The sequence below is a fragment of the Tetrao urogallus genome, assembly GCF_951394365.1.
Source record: "Tetrao urogallus genome assembly, chromosome: 10".
NCBI classification, from domain to species: Eukaryota; Metazoa; Chordata; class Aves; order Galliformes; family Phasianidae; genus Tetrao; species Tetrao urogallus.
In genome coordinates, this window is record NC_136823.1 from 13,303,353 (window position 1) to 13,321,665 (window position 18,313).

An 18,313-nucleotide genomic window follows, 5' to 3' on the forward strand; every position below is an offset into this window, starting at 1 on the left:
TGTAGAGCACAATGCCCAAATTACAGAGGAGCAGACTGCAAGGCAGAAACTTGTAAGCCACTCCATGCAAATACGCTTCAGCAAGTGAAACAGCACACTTGACAAAAGGCGCAGCTCGGAGGTCGCCTGCAAACTTTGCCCAGGTGTTGAGCAGTTCATTAGGGGCTGCGAGGGGCATCTCTCTGCCATGGGAAGCCATTGTTAAGCGCCCTGACAGATGAGAGCAGACCCTTCTCTTGTCACAATAGCTGCTCAGACCAAGCAAGGCTCATTAAATATTCAGTTCCAGCCTCAAGCAGCTCATTAAGTCAGCAATGAGGAGTGACGCTGGTGTTGGAAAACCCTGCCTCAGTTAACATCACCATGCAGAGTCTCCTCGGATCTCTTCATGTTATTCTGCTCAGTACCTTTTCTGTGATGACCAGCTTGTGCTCTCTGCTTTGCATTAAATACAGGTAAAGAAAGTCAGGTGGATTTAAGTTCTCCTATTCTTTATGGGCCTTTTCAGTGATGAGTCCTGGGGCCCAAGCAATTTGTCTGTCGTGTTTTTCTGTAGTAATACAAGCTCGCAGGAGGAGGATGGGGTGAGGGTTATGTGGCTCCAGTGTTTTATAATACAAATAGTAATGTCTGAAGGATAAGTTTTACAGCAGAACTTTTGTGACATGCAGCAGTTAAAGATGCTGTATTACCATCTATCCACTGTTACACAGCAGAAACTTTTACAGTAAGTAAGTAAGTATGTTGCCTGGAAATGTTGTGTCTTAGGTGGATTTGGCTTAAGTTGTATGCTGAACAATTCTCGTGCAGTTTTTGAATGATGTATTTGAAACCTGTTTTGCAACTGCTGACTTCTGTGAGTATACTTTCATTTCCAGTGGTACCTCAGAATAATTTGCAGTGGCACTTATGGTGGGTGGATGTCAGCTGTCAATGAATTAGAGCACACCAGAGCCTGGAATTAGAATTGAAACTGTTGAAAACTCAAATATGTTGTCTACTGGTGTTTTAAAACTGTAACATCTGCAAGTATGGAGCAGAAGTGGAGAAGCCAAAAGTGCAAAAGTTTGGGGCTTTTTCACACCGTGAACTTTTTTTCTTCTTTTTTTCTCCTTTAACAGAAAGTGTTTTCAGACTGCCCATTTCTATGTGGAAGACAGCAGCTCACCCCGTGTGGTCCCCAATGAAAGTATTCCCATCATACCTATTCCAGGTAAGGAGGACTTAATCCCTATATTTTTGCTATTTTAAGTCTTGTTTGATTACACAAAAAAAGAGAAGGTTGTGCTTGTGATGAATTGTGTGTTAAAAAAAAATAGTGGTATTGATGCTGCTGCATTCAATAGAAGGTGCTTTGTAATGGGGCTGTGAGTACCAATGTTGTACTTTTCCATAGGCATCTCTCCCATGTTGTTTTAATAGAAATTTCAGAATAACCTTTGTGAAATGTCAAAAGCGCAAGTAACACTTCTTAAAAACACCAAGACATGGCATTCAAAGTGAAACCAACCTCTCCTTTGGGATGGGCTGGGGACAAAGAATGCACAGCTCCTCTGCTCGCTTCAGGTCTGGGCGTTTGCCCCCCACTTCTGATGTGGGCAGAGGTGGTGTTTGCTGAGTCTCAGAGAGGAAAGCAAGACACAAGGATAAGCGCACAATCTTGAGTGAAGTTCAAAACCATCTGTTAATTTGGTATTAATCAAGTTATCAAAGGTCAAATTCTCCCCTCGGCTATGTCGAGAGAAAAGCTGGTTGCAGGGTTTAGCACTGTATTCTATTAATGAGGCATTTCCACTGGGAATTATCAAGGATCCAGCTTCCTTTAAGCAGTGATGACAGAGAACAGCTCGGTGTTATAATGGCCTTTGCAGCCACTGAGTTGTTTGATGTTGCTTAGTTTCATGCACGGGATTAATGTACCCAAAATGTTGGATTGACCTCAGCCCATCAGATGTTTGTACTTGTCACTTCAAGGTGGTATTCTGAATTTCTTGTCATATTCTGTAATTTACACTGTTGGTGTGAGCACCGTGGAAGGAAGTGCCTTCTGGAAGTGCCTCCCTGTTTATTAGCTGCTACCTGTACTGCTGGCCTATAATAAGGCTCAAAGTTAGTAAACATAAATTCCGGCTATGTTGCCTTTTTCCAAAGGTGGGAGACACTTCCTGAAAATATCTTGAGGGTCTCCTAAACATTTCTTATGTTTGGAGATCCAGAAGAAACCTTTTTCCCCCAATACTCTCACTGCTAAATGATACTCTTCTCTGACATCAGCTGCTGCTCCTGCATAGGAGCAGCACTGAAACTTCTTCAAAAAAATTAAATAACAAAATTCTCCTTTGAACTAATTGCAACTGATGAATTGATAAGCCCTTGGAATTTTTTGGTGGAAGCTGCCAAAGCATGTGAGAAAGTGTTATTTTGCTACATGGATTGCAACATTAAAATATAAGTGGCATTTCCCCAAAAGCATGTTTTTTGAAGTGATCTTGTTAGCTTGTGAAACCTTAGACAATACAACCTTAAAAATGATATTGGAATAGATCCTTGTGGAACCATGCATCTACCACCTATACAGTTCAGTGGACCAACTTCTACTCTGAGTTATGTGCAAGCAGAAATGCTGGTGGCGATTCAGAGCAGTGTGCCTAAAGACATCTACAAACTGGCCAGGGCCTATCCCAGCATGCAGGGAGATGCAGCTGGAGACTGCTGGGCAGGTTGGGGTTGGCTCATCCTGGGCCCATACGTGATCCTGGGCACAGTGATGTCCTGAAGCAGCTTTAGGGGTATTGGAGGTGATGCTGGTGTCTCCGCCCTGCTCCGCCCTGCTCTGCTCTGCTCTGCTCTGCCCTGTGGACATTGCTGGCATACTCAGAAGTAGTTTTCATTCTTTTTTTCTTTGCTACATTCTATTCTTACTTACACATACCCTCTATTTCCTTAGATCTATGAACTGTAAAGCCAATCTGCTGGCTGCTTCCAGGGGGTACACTGCACAACTTTTCAGATCCAAAATCTAAAAAGTCTTTTTGTAAAGGAATGGTTTTATTCATTATCTACTTCACTTCCCATGGCTTGCACGCTTGATTATTGTGCATGAAACCACATCACCCATAGGCATGTGGTTAGCTGTGTGAATTTGCTCTGAGACCCAAATCATTATCATTATTCATAATTATCTACACTACTTCATCTAGAGAAACGTGGGACAAAGGAGACATCATCAACTGAGTCAACCACTGGATATTGCAGCTGAGGAGTAAATGTAAACTCACGCAAGTGTTGTGCCTGTCTGACATACCTATAATCAATGGCAGAATTCTGAACCATCCCTACAACTCAGCTAAACAAAATTATTTCTCTATGTCCCTTTTCTTTGCCCAACATACCCAGTTCATTTTGGCAACCTGTACATTATTTTGTATGGATATCTTCAGCACTTGGTCTGGGCAAGTTGAATAGGAATAGCAGCAGCACCATAGCTGCAAATCTGTATGTTTTACATGCTGCAAAACAAAAGACATTCCTATCAATCCTCCTTTGTTCTCACTGCAAAACCTGCTCCATGATAGCAGTGCAGAAGTGCCCCTCTGCGTATCGTAGATGGTATCAAACATTGGAATAAGCACCAAATCCTCTTACAACCTCCCCCAGTCGTTTGTTCAGAGCATTTCTGCTCTGGTCCATGCGTTGTTCTGGAACGTGCTGTGGCTTTCCAGGTTCGTCTCCCAGTCCATGGGCACAACAGGCATTGAGGCTCTGCTGTCAGCAGGACTTGTCCTGAGATCAGTACAGAGATAGGTGAGGACTGACACCTAGGCAAAGCTCAAAATTCTACATTAAAAAAAAACAGTCCAGAGAAACACAGCTCGTAAAGAACAGAGCGGCTGGCCCATGCAGCTGGTTCAGTTAGCATATTGTTCCAGATGTCTTTCACCATTTTTAATATAAGTAAAATGTCTCAGATGTGATGCCAGTCCTTTCAGCAGTGTCTAGACTGCAAGACTCAGAAGCACTTCCCAGTGCTTGGATCACATTGCATACTGCATTGCAGTAAATTAGGGTTGTTGTTTTGTTTTGTTTTTTACTAGTATTTGAGCTTCTGATTTAGTATATTTAAAATAACTAGTGGTAGAATCTGTGGGAGAAACACAGTCATAGTTCTTAAGAGATATCTCACTTGACAAGGAAACTGCAGGTTCCCAGCTGAGCCTTGGTGTCTCACTGTTTTTCGCTAAGATGTGGCTGTCTCAAGGTGCATCCCAAGGCAGAGGAGCAGAGCTAGGGACTGTGACTGTGTAAGTCACCATGCTAGGGACTGCTGAGGTACAGAGGGACGTGCTAACTGCAGCTGAGGACTTGTTTCTCAAGGGCATGAAGTTTTTCTCTGAGCACAGAGGTAGTGTTCTTCAGCTGTTTAAGACTTCACCCGCTTTCTGCTCCCTGCGGATTTATGTTCCAGCACCATATTGTGAATTGTGCTTCTCTTCAGCTTCAATTAAATTCATGAATGCAGTATTGCAAACAGCCGTCCTCTGGAGCCAAGAAAATATCAACGTATTTTAAGGAACGTTCACCTTCCTTTTTTCCGTGTCACCAGCTCTGCTCCTGTACTGGACAGAAGAGCTCCTGGTAGCAATCTAATAGTGGTACTTGTAATGGAGGCTTCGTGTGTTTACTGAATCACCCAAACACATTTTTATGGTGGCCACGTGGAACGTGAGCAGATCCTTTTCAGAGAGCTGTCATGCTGGACCGCAGAGAGCTCCAGAGTTACACATCCGTGTGCTTGAACCTTAAATGCAATAGGTATATGTAATTAATGGCACAGCTGGGACCAGAGAATGCATATGTGTGAGATTGGAGTTGTGCTCCTTAGCAGGCAGTATCAAATAAGATCATGTTTAATGTCTGTGCTAATGGAAAATTCTCATTGTTTCATTCTCTTGGATTGAAATTGGTTTTTTGCTTAAAGGAAAAAAAATATATTGCTATTGCATTTATAATTAATGATAGCCTGATCTAAGATTTGTACAAGCAGATTTAAACTGAGCTCTTATTTTGACACATATAAAATTTTATCGTTAACATCTTTATATTCCTGACTGACACATAGCTAATAGCATTGTAGCAGATAAGATCTTGAAGCAAGAGAGATGAATGTAGCTACAGTATTACACAGGTGATTTTTCATATTCTGCTTTTTCACGTCTCTCCTTTATCAGAAATTTGCCCTTGTATTCATTTGACTTGATTATAACCAAGTCAGTAATTATCTTGCAGAAAAGGATTCTGTGTTCTTCTTTCAGAGTTCCTTCCTCTTCAGGACACTCAGGTGTACTTACAGCTTTGTGTGTCTTCTCACACTGAAAGACATTTTTATTAAAAACAATGCTTGATTAAACAAATAACTACAAAAATGTCTTCATTAATGAGGAAGAGTATCCCCACTAATTAACTCTCGGTAATTTATTATTTATCTTCATTTATCTAAATGACATTTATTTAGATTATAAATTTAAATTTATGATTTCTCTAAATTAATGAGGTCACTGGCTTCAAGATGATGCCAGCTATAGAGCACTTTCAGCAGGTGCTCTGAGCTCCTACTGCACTGCTTATTCCATCCAAACCTACTGTATTGCTTTTTTAGTATGTATGCAGGTACGAACTCCACAGAAAGCAAAGACCTTCTCAATAGTAAGAGTTTTTAAATGACTTTGTTGTATCATAAATCAACTGATACTCATGTTATACAAATAAAACTGTTCTTATATTCCTGGCTTTTTTTGTTATGCAGCAAGCAATGTGATCAGTAAGAAAAATTAATTATTCCAAATGAAATACAGTGGCTTCAGTTGCATCCTTATTTTAAATAGTAAAGCAAGAAAAGCCAATGTGCTGCAGAATTAAAGGCTGTGACTGTATAAATATGTGTAATTCAAATGCATTAAGTCTAAAATCCTTTGAAGAAAGTGGGGCACCTCCCATTTTTATGCGTGGGATTACTTGTAGAGTCAAGTACTGGCGTGAGTTAGGGCACGAGCTGGCAGTGGAGTTGCCTGCTTAAACATTTCAATTTCAATTTCAATCAGTGCCAAAATCTGAGCTGTATGTGAAGTTTTTGGTCCCTGTAAATGTGAGCATTTCAGAGTCCGCTTACAGTCTGTAGATACAGAGGTCTTTTTCTAAGCCTCTCTCTAGAGGTGGACGCCTGACCTCAATGAATTTGATGGGACATTTTCAATAACCTCGGCTTCAACTGGGGCCACATTTCACCCAAGGGTGTGCTATTAATCTTTGCATTATTCTTTGTGATCAGCTGCTTTTCTAGAGACGCACCAGATACAGACATATTAGGGCTTTATATCCCTATGCGTGGTGTGCAGTCTGATATAGCTTGATACAGCTGCATGGATCCTATCTAAGTTTGGGCTCTGAATGCCCCATTACTGGCTGTGGAGATGAATCTGCTGGAATTGCACTCCACATAGTTACTTCTCCTGCAGTACTGCACGTAAAGGCAGGATTTTGCTATAGATCTGCAAGCCTTCCCTCTATCTAGTACGTATGGAATGGCTGTTGGACTGAGGTGGAATAAGTTTTCATGTTAAATTAAGGCATAAGATATAAGGAGTATATTAGATTTAGTAGAGTGCATAAGATAGTAGTTGGAAAAACAATTTATACACACTGTGAAAAACATGAGAGAATCTTCGTACCAAGTCTTCTGCACATCAAATGTAAAGCCTTCAGAGATTGCCAAACTCCAAACTGGGCAAGGTAATATGAAGAAGAGCTTTGCTTCTGACTTTCTGTATTAATTGCGGACTCAAAACTGTCTATTCCACTCCAATACCCCTAAACCAACCAGTGAGCTCTCAGTCTACAAACGAGTCAAAGTGAGTCCTAGATCTTATTATGTGGAAATGCCATCTCTGATACAGTATTCCATTTTTCTTTTGCAATTGGCCTCTAGTGCTTTAACATTACAAAGGCAGCTTATTAAGTGGGAGGTAGAGGAAAATCCTTCCTGGTAGGATTGCTAATTGCCCAAACTTTAAATGTAACCCTGTCCTCACTTTATTGCTTCTGCATACTTTGGGCTTCTTTTGAAGGTGCCTGTCATCCAAAAAAGCATATGCATTCTGCATTGTCTGCTGCCACTTCTTAGAAAATGAGGTATAAGTGAAGGTTTTCCTCTTCCATCCTTTCTAAACAAACACCTTTCTTCTTAGCATTCTCCTTTTTAGCAGGAAATCTAATTTGCATTGTGCTCCCCTTAAGTTTTGTAGTTGTGATACTCCATTCAGATACTTGGACCTGCAAGTGAAGATGGGAATTCCACCGAAGTTTTCATTGTCTGGGATAGTACTCAAAGATAGCCCCATCTATCAGCTTCAGTAGTATCTGACTGTAAATGATTTTATTATAAATTACATTGCTTTTAATAATGTTTTTTATATATTTGTATTTGTATATTGTAGTTATCTTAAAGTATTGGAGACTTTTGCCCCTTTTCACCTAGTCTTACTTCTTTCTCTGAGTAACACGAAATCTCAGCGTACCAGTATGGTGCCAGATTCAACTCATATTTTGTAATGATGTAAATCCAGAATCATTTCACTTACACTGATACAACAGATGGTTAAATACAAGCCAGAAAGAGCGATAATTATGTCTGTGGTATTAGAGGTGAAGGTATGTTATTAAAGCATTTCCTTATTCTCTTTGAAGAATGTGTGGATCTTGCAAAATGTAAGCATCATACAGGCCATATCAAATGTCACTCTGGTTTCTGGATGGGAAGAAGTATATGACGCAAAAGGAAATGAGCACAGAATATCTGTTAAGGCTCCTAATTAGCCATTATAGGATTCCATTAGTCCCTTCAATCGACTAAAAGAATTATAGTCATTGAAATCTATTCTTTTCAAGTTGGAGGGGGAGGTTAACCTTTGGACTGAAGAAAGTGCAAGGAAAAGCATATTCCATGTGCATTTAGCTACATCTGTTGCTTTTCTTAGAGAAGGTCAGAGCTGTCTTCAGGTAACATCAGTGCAGATACCATTTAAGAGTACTGAGTACATTGGTATGTATTTCACCAGAGGTCCAACAAACTGCCCACAAGTAAGCATGTGCAGCTTGGGTAATTAATGCTCCTGGCTGAGGGCAAGGTGTTGGAGGTCATGAATAGAAAATTCCAGGTCCAAATTAACACTTTCCTTTTCCACTGGTTAGTGTAATAGGCTCTGTCTTACGGCTTCTTTCTTGCAACTAGCAGCAGGGGACACGATGGGCAAGCAGCCAGGAGGCAGCCGTGTCCCGACCAGCCGAGAGTTGCCTGGCCTCTCAAGCGATGGCTTCTCCTGCCAGACCTTGCACCGTCAGCGTGGCCACATTATTCCAGCAGGATAAAGGCTGGAAATCATGAGTGCTTATTGGGTTTTTAACGTTTGTGGTTCTGATACTAATCTTCCAGAGATCAAACATTACATTTATTTCAACCTGGTTTTCCTGAGTTTATGGGCAACTTCAGCGGCGTAAGCTCGGTGTCTCCCAGTGACCTCATATGTCAACAGTATTTACTATTTATTTGCCTTTTGTTTCCCATGTTCTCAAGTGGGGCAAGATATTGCATTGGGTTATGGCTTCTGGGGGGAGTCAAAGTGGATGTAGAAGAGAAAATGCAGAAGAGGAAAATGGGAGAAGAAAAATAAAGGGTAGTGAACAACAGAGAAGTGAGTTAACAGTGACTATAAAGGTGGAGAGATGCTGCCACCATGCAGTGATGACGATAAAAGAAAACTAACCCTATTTTGCCATGGATCTCTGGTTCAGACCCATCCTTGAAATTGGTGGGAATTCAATGGACTGGAGAGTGCGTTATCTCTAATGTATTTTTTGGCTCACAGATCACAATTAAAATTAAATTCTACCTTCTGCAAAATTAAATTGGACACTCGAGTTTGCTACAGTGAATCCTTGATCTTGGTTGGTCTCAGCTGGGCTAGACTACTCAAGAAAAAATAATAAATATGGATCTTTTCCTGTGACAGTGTGTGAAATTGCTATCATCACACAAGCTATTTTCAGGGAAATTTAGGATGTTATTTTTCAGGAGAGGAAAGATTGTTTTACAGGCTCTTGCTATTGACTGCTGCTCGTATAGCTCATTCCATTCGAGTGTCTTGGCATCAAAAATATTAATACAAATGTTGCTATGAGGTGGTACTCAGTATTGCACAAAATAAATGTTAGCACTTAAATATTGTTAAGTGCAGCATTTCTGCATTCTGCAGCTTTTCACTAAGAGGAACATACACTTGTCAAATGTTTTGAGTTCTTTATTATTCAGCAAATGAGCATGTGGTTAATTAAAGTAGCATTACTACACCGGGAGGTGATCAGATTGCAAACATATCTTGAACAATTGGCTCGTGTAAATAAAATAGAAGAGAGCTGATTGAAATCTGAAAATGTCAATAGATGCAAAAAGCCACCCTAGAGCGCTACCTGATAAAATAAGAGTAGAGAAGTAATGACATGGTCAATATTAACTGCCATCAGCTGGAGAGCAATCAGGTTGTCAGGGCTGGATCTATAAAATTCTTGCCAAAGTAGAACCTCATTTACACATACAGATCTTCATACCCTTTGCTAAGAAAAGCATATGTGACAGCTTAGGGGTTTTAGCTGCCAAAGATCTTTCACTCTGAATACAGTAAATGTCACATCTATTTATTTATCGTTAAATTTTGCTAAGTATCTGTAGAAATATTTGGATTTTTTCTATCATAATGTAGATGTTCAAAAGGAAAGGAATCCAGATTATAATGCAGCTGTAGTACCAAACCATATGGCTGCGAAATGGGAGCAAAAATACATCACTGAATTACTGGGAGTAAACATAAACTAGATGTGATCTTCAGAAGAATATTAAATGGGATACATAAATACCAGCGTGTTGCCATAAAATCATGCAGTCAGACAATAGTAGCCATCAGGCAATAGATTATTTCACATGCTGAAAGTAATCACAGTTGTATAGCAATTTACATTTTCAAAATGCCAGACTGAAAATATTAACTAATGAATCTTGGCAAGCGCAGTGTTTCTACCAACTGCAGCGGTGGTTATAACAACGTCTATGCCTTTTTTGAGAGAAAGAGTGAGAAATGAGGCAACCGTCCTGCACTCCAGTTTTGTTAGGATCCGCCATAGGTGCTAGAAATGGTCTCTGTCTTTAGTTCAGGTCAAGCATTTAGGTTCTTTCTTTTGAGAAAATGTCTGCGGGTCACTTATCAGTGAATACGGGGTAGCGTTTGCACCGTGGTGAGCAAGGACAAGTGGTCCAGAGGAAGACATATTCAGTGTTATGAACAGTGCCTGCCATGAGAGAAAGCTCAAATTAGTGTGGGTGTCATGTTCCCTATTCTTTTGCTCAGAGCCAATTTCATGCTAAATTCTCTCTCTTTTGATTCATTTTTGTGTAAAAAGGAAAAAGTTAGTAATTCCTCCATTCCAGGAGAAAAGTCTTCGTTTCTGCTCAGTCTGATAAAAACTTACTGTGTGCAATTATGATCTGTGCTTTCCTATTTTGGGTCTACACTGTTCTTTTTATACAGCGTGGAAGGAGAGAAGATCTCATCATTCCCTTCACAGCTACCTTCAAACTGCATACAAGAACTAAACAATGCTTGAATTTCAATTGGTCTTTTTAAATAAGATTCACAGGGAATAGACTCAATATTCATATTTGCAGTGCTTAGAATTAGAAATATAATATGAATGTACATCAAAATTGTCCAGATTTATCAGGCTTTCTTATTACTGCATATTGAACTAGCTCTACCGCTGGGAACTCAGATCTACGTGTGTTAGCACTCGGTACTTTATTTCCCAAGTCTGCAGCTGAGAGTGGATCTTGAAATTTTACATATGAGACAAATGGCAACCCTGAGTGTCTCTTTCTTTCTGCAGATGATATGGAAGCAATTCCAGTCAAGCAGTTCGTTAAACACATCAGCGAGCTGTATTCTAATAACCAGCATGGGTTCTCAGAAGACTTTGAGGTATGATTTAATGATCCTCTAGTAAAATGTTGTTTTCCTAAAGTTAATTGTGTATTAATAGTAAGGAGCTGTGTGACATCTGTGTGATGCTGTCATGTCAGGTAAATGCAATACTCAAATGCATCAGGAGAAAGAGTGAAAGACCAATTTGCCACCAGGTATGAACAGTCTGGGACTGGATGTTTACAGAAGGCTTCTCCGCACCACAGAGCAAGAGTCTGAGGCGGGCTTCTATTACAGTTGGTGCCTTTAAGGGGAACCTTACTTGGTTTTTATTATATGCCTGCAACATGAAGATGCAAGCAGTTGTTTTCAACTCCATATTTCTCTTATAATCTGCAGCTGATTTTAGTCCTGTTGGCCCAGAATTTGTTTTTTCAAGTCGTGCTAATAAGATACTTAGCCTTTGCCCAAAAGGAGCAGAACAGTGCTCAACGTGAGAGAGAATAATAGTTTTCAGTGAAAAAAACCAAACAGTGGCTGTTCCTTCCGTTTGCACTGTCGGTTCCTGGAGTCCTTCCTCCATTGCTATTGGAGCAGTTGGTTATTTTGTTCCAGTAAAAGATTAAGGCTTGTTTGTGAGTGTTCACTTAATGTTAACTATTTTAAAATTTGCATCTTACTAGCTGCTTAGGACAGATTATGACCTATAAATATGCTGTAAATTGGAAGTAATTCCAAAGACATGAAAGCAATTTGCACTGACTGGGTTACCAAACCCATACTGCCAAAATATGGTAAACATCACATAGGATGAGGATGGACTGCAGTCGGATGCTAAGAATTCAGTATTCTCTGCCTAGTTTTTAGACATTTCTTGCATTCACTCTAATCACAATCACAGCTGAACTTTGAGAAGTGTAGAGAAACAGGAGGAGCCCCAGGAAATTGCATTGGAGCTGTGGATACTGGCTTCCCCATCAGCAAAAAGAGGTGTGTTCGTGCAAAGCATGTGAATTACACAGGCAGCTCTGCTTACAAACAAGGCAATGAAACAAAATAGGTGGCCTAATATCTACAGCTTCTTTACTTACTGCAGTAAAGACAAGACTGTATGTGGGAATTGTTTTTAATGGGATCATTTAAAACATTTATCGTTGCTGTTTGTTTACTGTCTATAAAGAGTGGCTGCTTTGTATGATGCCCAAAAACCATTGTGCAAGTTAGAAACATTTTGTATTCATGAGGAAGGCAAATGTGTAAGGTGTTAAAGTGATTTAGTTCAATTGACTGCTGGCTGGATGGCTGAGCAGGAATATTGAGGCATTTAACAATGTTGATGGTATTCAGGACAAACATTTATTCTCCAGAGAGTAGAATTTGATCAGGATGATCAAATGCAACTCACTCTTCTCAATTATTTATGAATTGCGACCCCAGTGCTATTCATCACAGCTGGGTTTTACACCATTTAATTATTCAAAATAATCACCAACACATTTGTAAACTTGGTCTGGCTTTAAGCTGGCTTTGCTTCAGCTGTCACAAAATCACTGCTATTAACAAATGTTGGACACCTTACGTCCATGTTTTAGGGAAGGAAAACACTGCTCTAATAGCCCTATTTCTCCCTTTCTCCCAGAGCCCCCTGCTGCGGGTGCCACACCATAGCTGCCAGTCAGGAGACATGGCTTGAGCCAATTAGTCCTGTTCTGGGAGCGCAGGGTCCCCTCAGCAGGAACTTAAACTCTCCAGCTGCACTGCACACGAATTCCGTTCTCCCCACTGGCTCAAAATTTAGATAATCTCCTTTGAAGTCAGCATAGCTGCATCAGTTGTGTTTTCTGTGTCGCTGTGGTCTCTGCCTCCTAAAGACTAAACAAAATCTTCTACAGTGAAGAGAGGGAGTAGGAACAAGAAGGTCACTGGTTGGGATCAACCTCCCAGCTCCCTTTCATTGCTTATGTTCTGCCCTGCGGACACCTCAGGGGCCTCATTTTCTGTCTTACAGTTTACAGAGATGGGATGGAAGAGTGAAGCCAGAATTGTTCACAGACCTGTGGGTTCACCTGTGGGTGAAATGATGCCTGCTTTTTGGTGTGAATCTCTTCCTGTGTTTTTGGCAGCTGTGTGTTGTGTGCAGTTCATTTTTAAATGAAGAAGGTGCCTGTGAAAGTAAATTTTATGAATGCTACCTCCGTCCTCTTAAAACGAGTGTAATTACAGCAAGATCTTTCCTGAACGTGCTTAGATGTGCAGAGGAAAAAAGGACTGGGAACTCACAAATCCTGTGATGGAAAGTACATCCAAACTGATTCCTTATTCCCTGTGGGTAACTGCAGTGCAGGTACCCAGCCTTCTTGTCTGGTGATAGCTGGGCTTTCCTCTATGTACAGAACTGCTGAGATTTCCTGTGAGTCCCATGAATTTTCAGTTTTTGATATAAGCTAGACATCACCCAATTTGATATTGAGCAAGGTTAACTTTTTGAACTCAAGTCCACACTCCTGCATTATCAGTGCTGGTTTCTGATCTAACTCTTTGTATTTCAGCTTGGGATTTGTTTGACTTAAAGCTGAGAAAAGCTCAAGGAATTTTTTTGGCTTGTTCCCAGGCAGCACCAGCCCTTTTTGCCGTGGCATATGGGGTGAGATGCCATGTTTTCACTGGGCAGCACTGGGGCAGGGTTTGGTGCCTCTTTCCCTGTGTGCACTGGAACAAGACTGAGGAGAGACTGAGAGGTGTAGCCAGGAATTTTCTTGGCATTGCTATGTTTAATAGACGTTTACAGACTTTTCTTCCATAAATTTCTGGCTGCTTCTCAAACCCTGGTAGACTCTTAGTACCTAAAAGCACTGATGCCCAGCTTCCCACAGCAGCGAATTCTACAATTTGTTTCTCTAGAAAGGATTTCCTTTTGTTTTAACTCATGCCTGATAACACCTCTGTGTCTCCTGGTTTTTGCATTACAAAGTACATCCTTTTTCATTTAAACGCTTCATATGATTCTCTGTGCTTCTGTGTATGATATTATCCCTTCCTTCATCAACATTTTTGAAATCTGAAGTATTTGATCTGTTGTTTGAGGAAGCCATTGTACACTTAGGGTGACACCTTTTTTCTTCCTTTGCCTTATCCTTTCTGAGGTGGGGAGACCGAAACTGTGCACAGCGTGTAATGAGTGGATTTACTGCAGAGTTCTGCAGGAGCACAGTGATGTTTTCTCTTTGGTTTTCTATTACTTTCATCCTTCCTAACATACTATTTGTTTTTTAACAACTATTGAGCACTCAGCTGACACCTCTAGAAAACTATCAGCTGTGACCCCAAGGTCTCGTCACTGAATGGCAATAGCAAATTGAGAAGCTGACAGTGTGTATATATAGTTAGGGTTGTTTTTCTCAAGTACATCACTTTGCATTTATCAACATTGAATTTCATTTGCCATTTTATCATTCAGCCACTTCGTACTGGGAGATCATTCTGCTTCCCTTGGCAAACAGCTTTTTTTTTTTTTTTTTTTTTTTTTTTTTAATTATCCTGAATAATTTTGTATTATAAACACACTTTGTCTCCTTTGCAGTCCATTTATGAATAGATTAGGTCCCCACGATGTCCCACTGGAGAAATGTGAACACTGACAATTCCCATGTGGTAAATACCTGTTCATATACAAAAGGAATTTTCCTTTTGCTCCTCAACAGATCAGTTTTTTGAGTAATGTTTTCTGAGAGGCCTTTTCAAAAACATTTCAGAAATCCATATATGTGACTCTCTTCTAGACTGTCCTTGCCTATGGGCTTCCTCAGGGACCTCTCCACAGTGTGTTAGAGGCACTCACTAACTCTGCTATTTATTATAGTGTCTAGCAGTTTTCCCCATAGACCAGTCAGACTTAGTGGGCTGTAGTGCCTGAAATCCCTTCTGATTCTCTTTTGCAAAACTGGTGTCACATTCGCCATCTTCTGTCCCCCTGATACTCAGTCTGATTACGTAGGGCGTGTGCCCTCCAAATTCTTGTATCAGAAAGAGTGTGAAGTGCCACCTCCCACAGTAAAGCTTTTCACTCCCTCCTCCTGGCCTGTTTCTGGAAGAGCACAGTAATTTCTTCTCATAGTCATGTCCTTTCGCTCTCAGGATGGAGCATTAAGCCAAGAAATCACCCTCCATCCCCAAAGCTAACTGTGAATTTGTTAATTTGTGTTATAATGTCCTATTTGGATTTCTGAGATCTGATGATTTTATTTACCTCCCCCCAAATTCTGAGTGGGTCGGTCAGCACTGCTGCAGGAGCGATTAGAGCGGGTGAGTGCCGTCTCTGCAGACCTCTCTCCTGCCTGTGGCTGTCCGAGTGCAGTGAATCATTGCCAATTTGGAGTCTGAACAGGCTCGCTGAACTCGGAGGCAGGCTGTCTAGCTCCCTCATCACATAAATTGAAAACATCTTTATTCTCCAGCGGCACCTTCTTCTAAACGTCTTAAAGAGTAAGAAAATAACGAATCCATATCTTCAGTGATGGGGCAGGGATTTGCTGGCGTTATTCTCATGGTTGTTGCGACTCGGGGCAGGGGTCACAAGCTCTCTTTAACCAGCGACCTCGGAATGTTATTCTCTTGTGAAGGGCTGCATTGAAGACGGAGATAATGCTGTGCTTTGCACATTTCTTGAGACACTAAAAATACTGTGTAGTTATACTGGCGTCCTTTACAGATTAGACACAGCGTACACCAGACCCATACTTATTACAGTATCTACACCAAGGAATTTGGCAGTAGAAAGATGCCATTTCAAAAGCGTGCTGCTAGCAAACATTGCTGCATTGGGAAATGTTTTAGAAACCTGACCTAAAACTGCCATAATTAAGAGTATTCTCAGGCTGTGCATTGCTGCAGTGAAAGCAAAGGGAAGCAGCACTGTGCAGCTGGAGGATGAAGGATCCCTACAGAGGAGGGCCTTCCTGGAGTCTAGCTTACTGTCAGATCCAGACCAACAAGCTGGCATGAATTAAGAGATAAAGTTGAAGAGAAACAGCAAAAGAAATTCGGATACCACACAATCATTTAGGTTGAAAAAGACCTTTAAGATCATCAAGTCCAACCATCAACCTGACCTACCATTCACATCACCAAACCAAGTCCCTTAGTGCCACATCCACACACTTCTTAAATACCTCCTGGCTGGCTGTCACTAATGATATTCTCAAAAGTCTGTGCCTAGAAGCCCCACTCAGAGGAACCATAGCTGCACATGAGGAGTGCGAGGTTTTGGTCATATTCCCACCTCCATACATAACGAAGGGCAGGATGCAGTGAGCAGATGCTCCACCATCCGCTGCTCTCACATCTGCAGGCAGCACTGGGTATACAGCCCAGCAGCATGCACGCCTCATCAGTGGTCCCAACTTGCTCACACTTGCATCAATTTTTAACTCTTTATTCATGATTCCTCCGCTGTTATTCCTGTGTTCAGTCCTTTTGGTTTATTTGTTTTCCCCTTCTGTCTAGGCTGTCCCCAGCTCACCTCTCTCTTAAGTGCCATCAGAGAGTTTCTACTAGTGCTAAATTATTGCAAAAATCTACACTGTTCCTGTGGGAGATCTTCAGATGCTATTTGCTGTCTCTATTGGTGTGCCATGCTCATGTTTGCTGTGATAAAAGAAACAGCAAGAGCACTACTACAGAACTCTCTAATTTGGGATTAAAATAATAGATCAAAAATGATCTTAAAGGCGGATGAACGAACTGCTTTGGTACTGAAAAATACCACAATTATATCAAAACGAAGCGATGGATCTTCTCTAATTTAGCCCTTCAGATTAGGATCCTTCCTTTGTTCATGACTCCTGCTCATTGCTATTCATAGGCTTTTACAGTTCAGCTCCTCCTAGGACATCTCCTTAATGAACTAATGGGAAACAACAGCAGCACTGCATAAGGCCAAATCAAGAGACCGAGTTCCTGCTCAGTCACTGTAGCAAAAATTCCTGCTCAGAGCCTTGTATTGCCAGCAAGATGCTGGAGCTGTTTGATTTTACACTTAAATGGAAATTCTTTGAAGTTTAGGAGAAACTAATCTTTAACTTGTTTCAGAGAGGCAATGAAAATGGGTTGTTAAACCTGGGTGTATCAAATTCCAATTAGCATTAGCATGGACAATATAATTAAAAGCTAAATTAGCCATAATAGCGTAGACTAGAACACTTTTTACAGTAACTAACAGTCAACTGAAACGATGCACTTGGTTTCTTGGGTTGTCAATGATAAGTTGAAAGGACAGAATGAGATCCTTTATCCATTTATCTTTGGACAGTAATGTGTTCTGCAGAGTTAAACACAAGGAGCAGCAGCACACCTTTACAATCACTAGAAGAGACCAACCAGGATTGAGGAAACTGAAGAAAAGAGCCCAGAGCTGAAAAGTTCCTTTGATATGAGATGGTGAATAATGCACGAAGTGATAGGGACAGTGTTCTGCTCTGAGGTGCTAAAAGCAGTTAAGTGCTAATTGCAGAGTTTGTTAAGGCTGCAGTGAGCAGCTTGGGATCAGACCTGACCTGGCCGTTTGCCTGCAAACTTAGGCTGTACCAGTGATCCAACATGGGGATGCCTCACCTGCAGATGAATGACTTGCCAGCCAGCAGGAAGCTGGAGGATGTCGTCTGTCCTCTGGCCCCTTGTCGGCCAGCTGCAGTGCCCCAATGCCTTCTTTGCGTTGTGGACTGGAGCAGGCAGGCTGAACTTGAAATGGCCTTCTATTGTTCTACATTGATGTTACAAAAGACAAGGGAAAAGGAAAAAGGAGGCGCATTGGCAAGGGGAGGCTTTTCTTGAACGGCCTCCTTTTGCTGTTCTTCTGCAGGGTGCAGGGTAGGAATCCACCATTGTAGCAGTTTGCCAGAGTATTAAAATTCATTTAAAACGTTCAGTGTTAAGAAAAGGCATTTTCAGAGGATCAGCTCTCACAGCATAAGACCTTCTTTTCCACTGCTGTGTTTTTCACCATCTTCCCTTAATCTTCCTCTTCTATTAACTTTGTATTGGCCAGCTGGGAACACGTACAGCTGAGAAAACAGTCGGCATCAACATAAAAAGGTTAATTAAAGTGATTAACCTTACCAACAATTCCCTTATGGAAGAATCCTATAGAATTTAATAGAAAGGGATGCATTTACTATGTAGTATTTAAACTGTCAGAGAAAATTCCTTAGCAGGGATGTAATTCCCTATTAAATTCTCTAACTTTTGAGAGTATTCTCCACAGAACCTTACTGGATTCATCTGCACTGCATGTGGCA

General features: G+C 41.0%; 1 protein-coding gene across 1 annotated transcript in view; it reads left to right on the plus strand.

Moving 5' to 3' along the window:
* PTPRG (protein tyrosine phosphatase receptor type G) overlaps positions 1-18,313 on the plus strand; it is a gene marked incomplete at both ends in the record, with an annotated part of 373,823 nt that overhangs the window by 338,898 nt on the left and 16,612 nt on the right. Inside the window, 2 exons of the mRNA XM_079540404.1 lie at positions 1,122-1,213; positions 10,987-11,078. Of these exons, the coding sequence (XP_079396530.1) occupies positions 1,122-1,213; positions 10,987-11,078 (184 nt within the window). The remainder of the gene's footprint in view (positions 1-1,121; positions 1,214-10,986; positions 11,079-18,313) is intronic.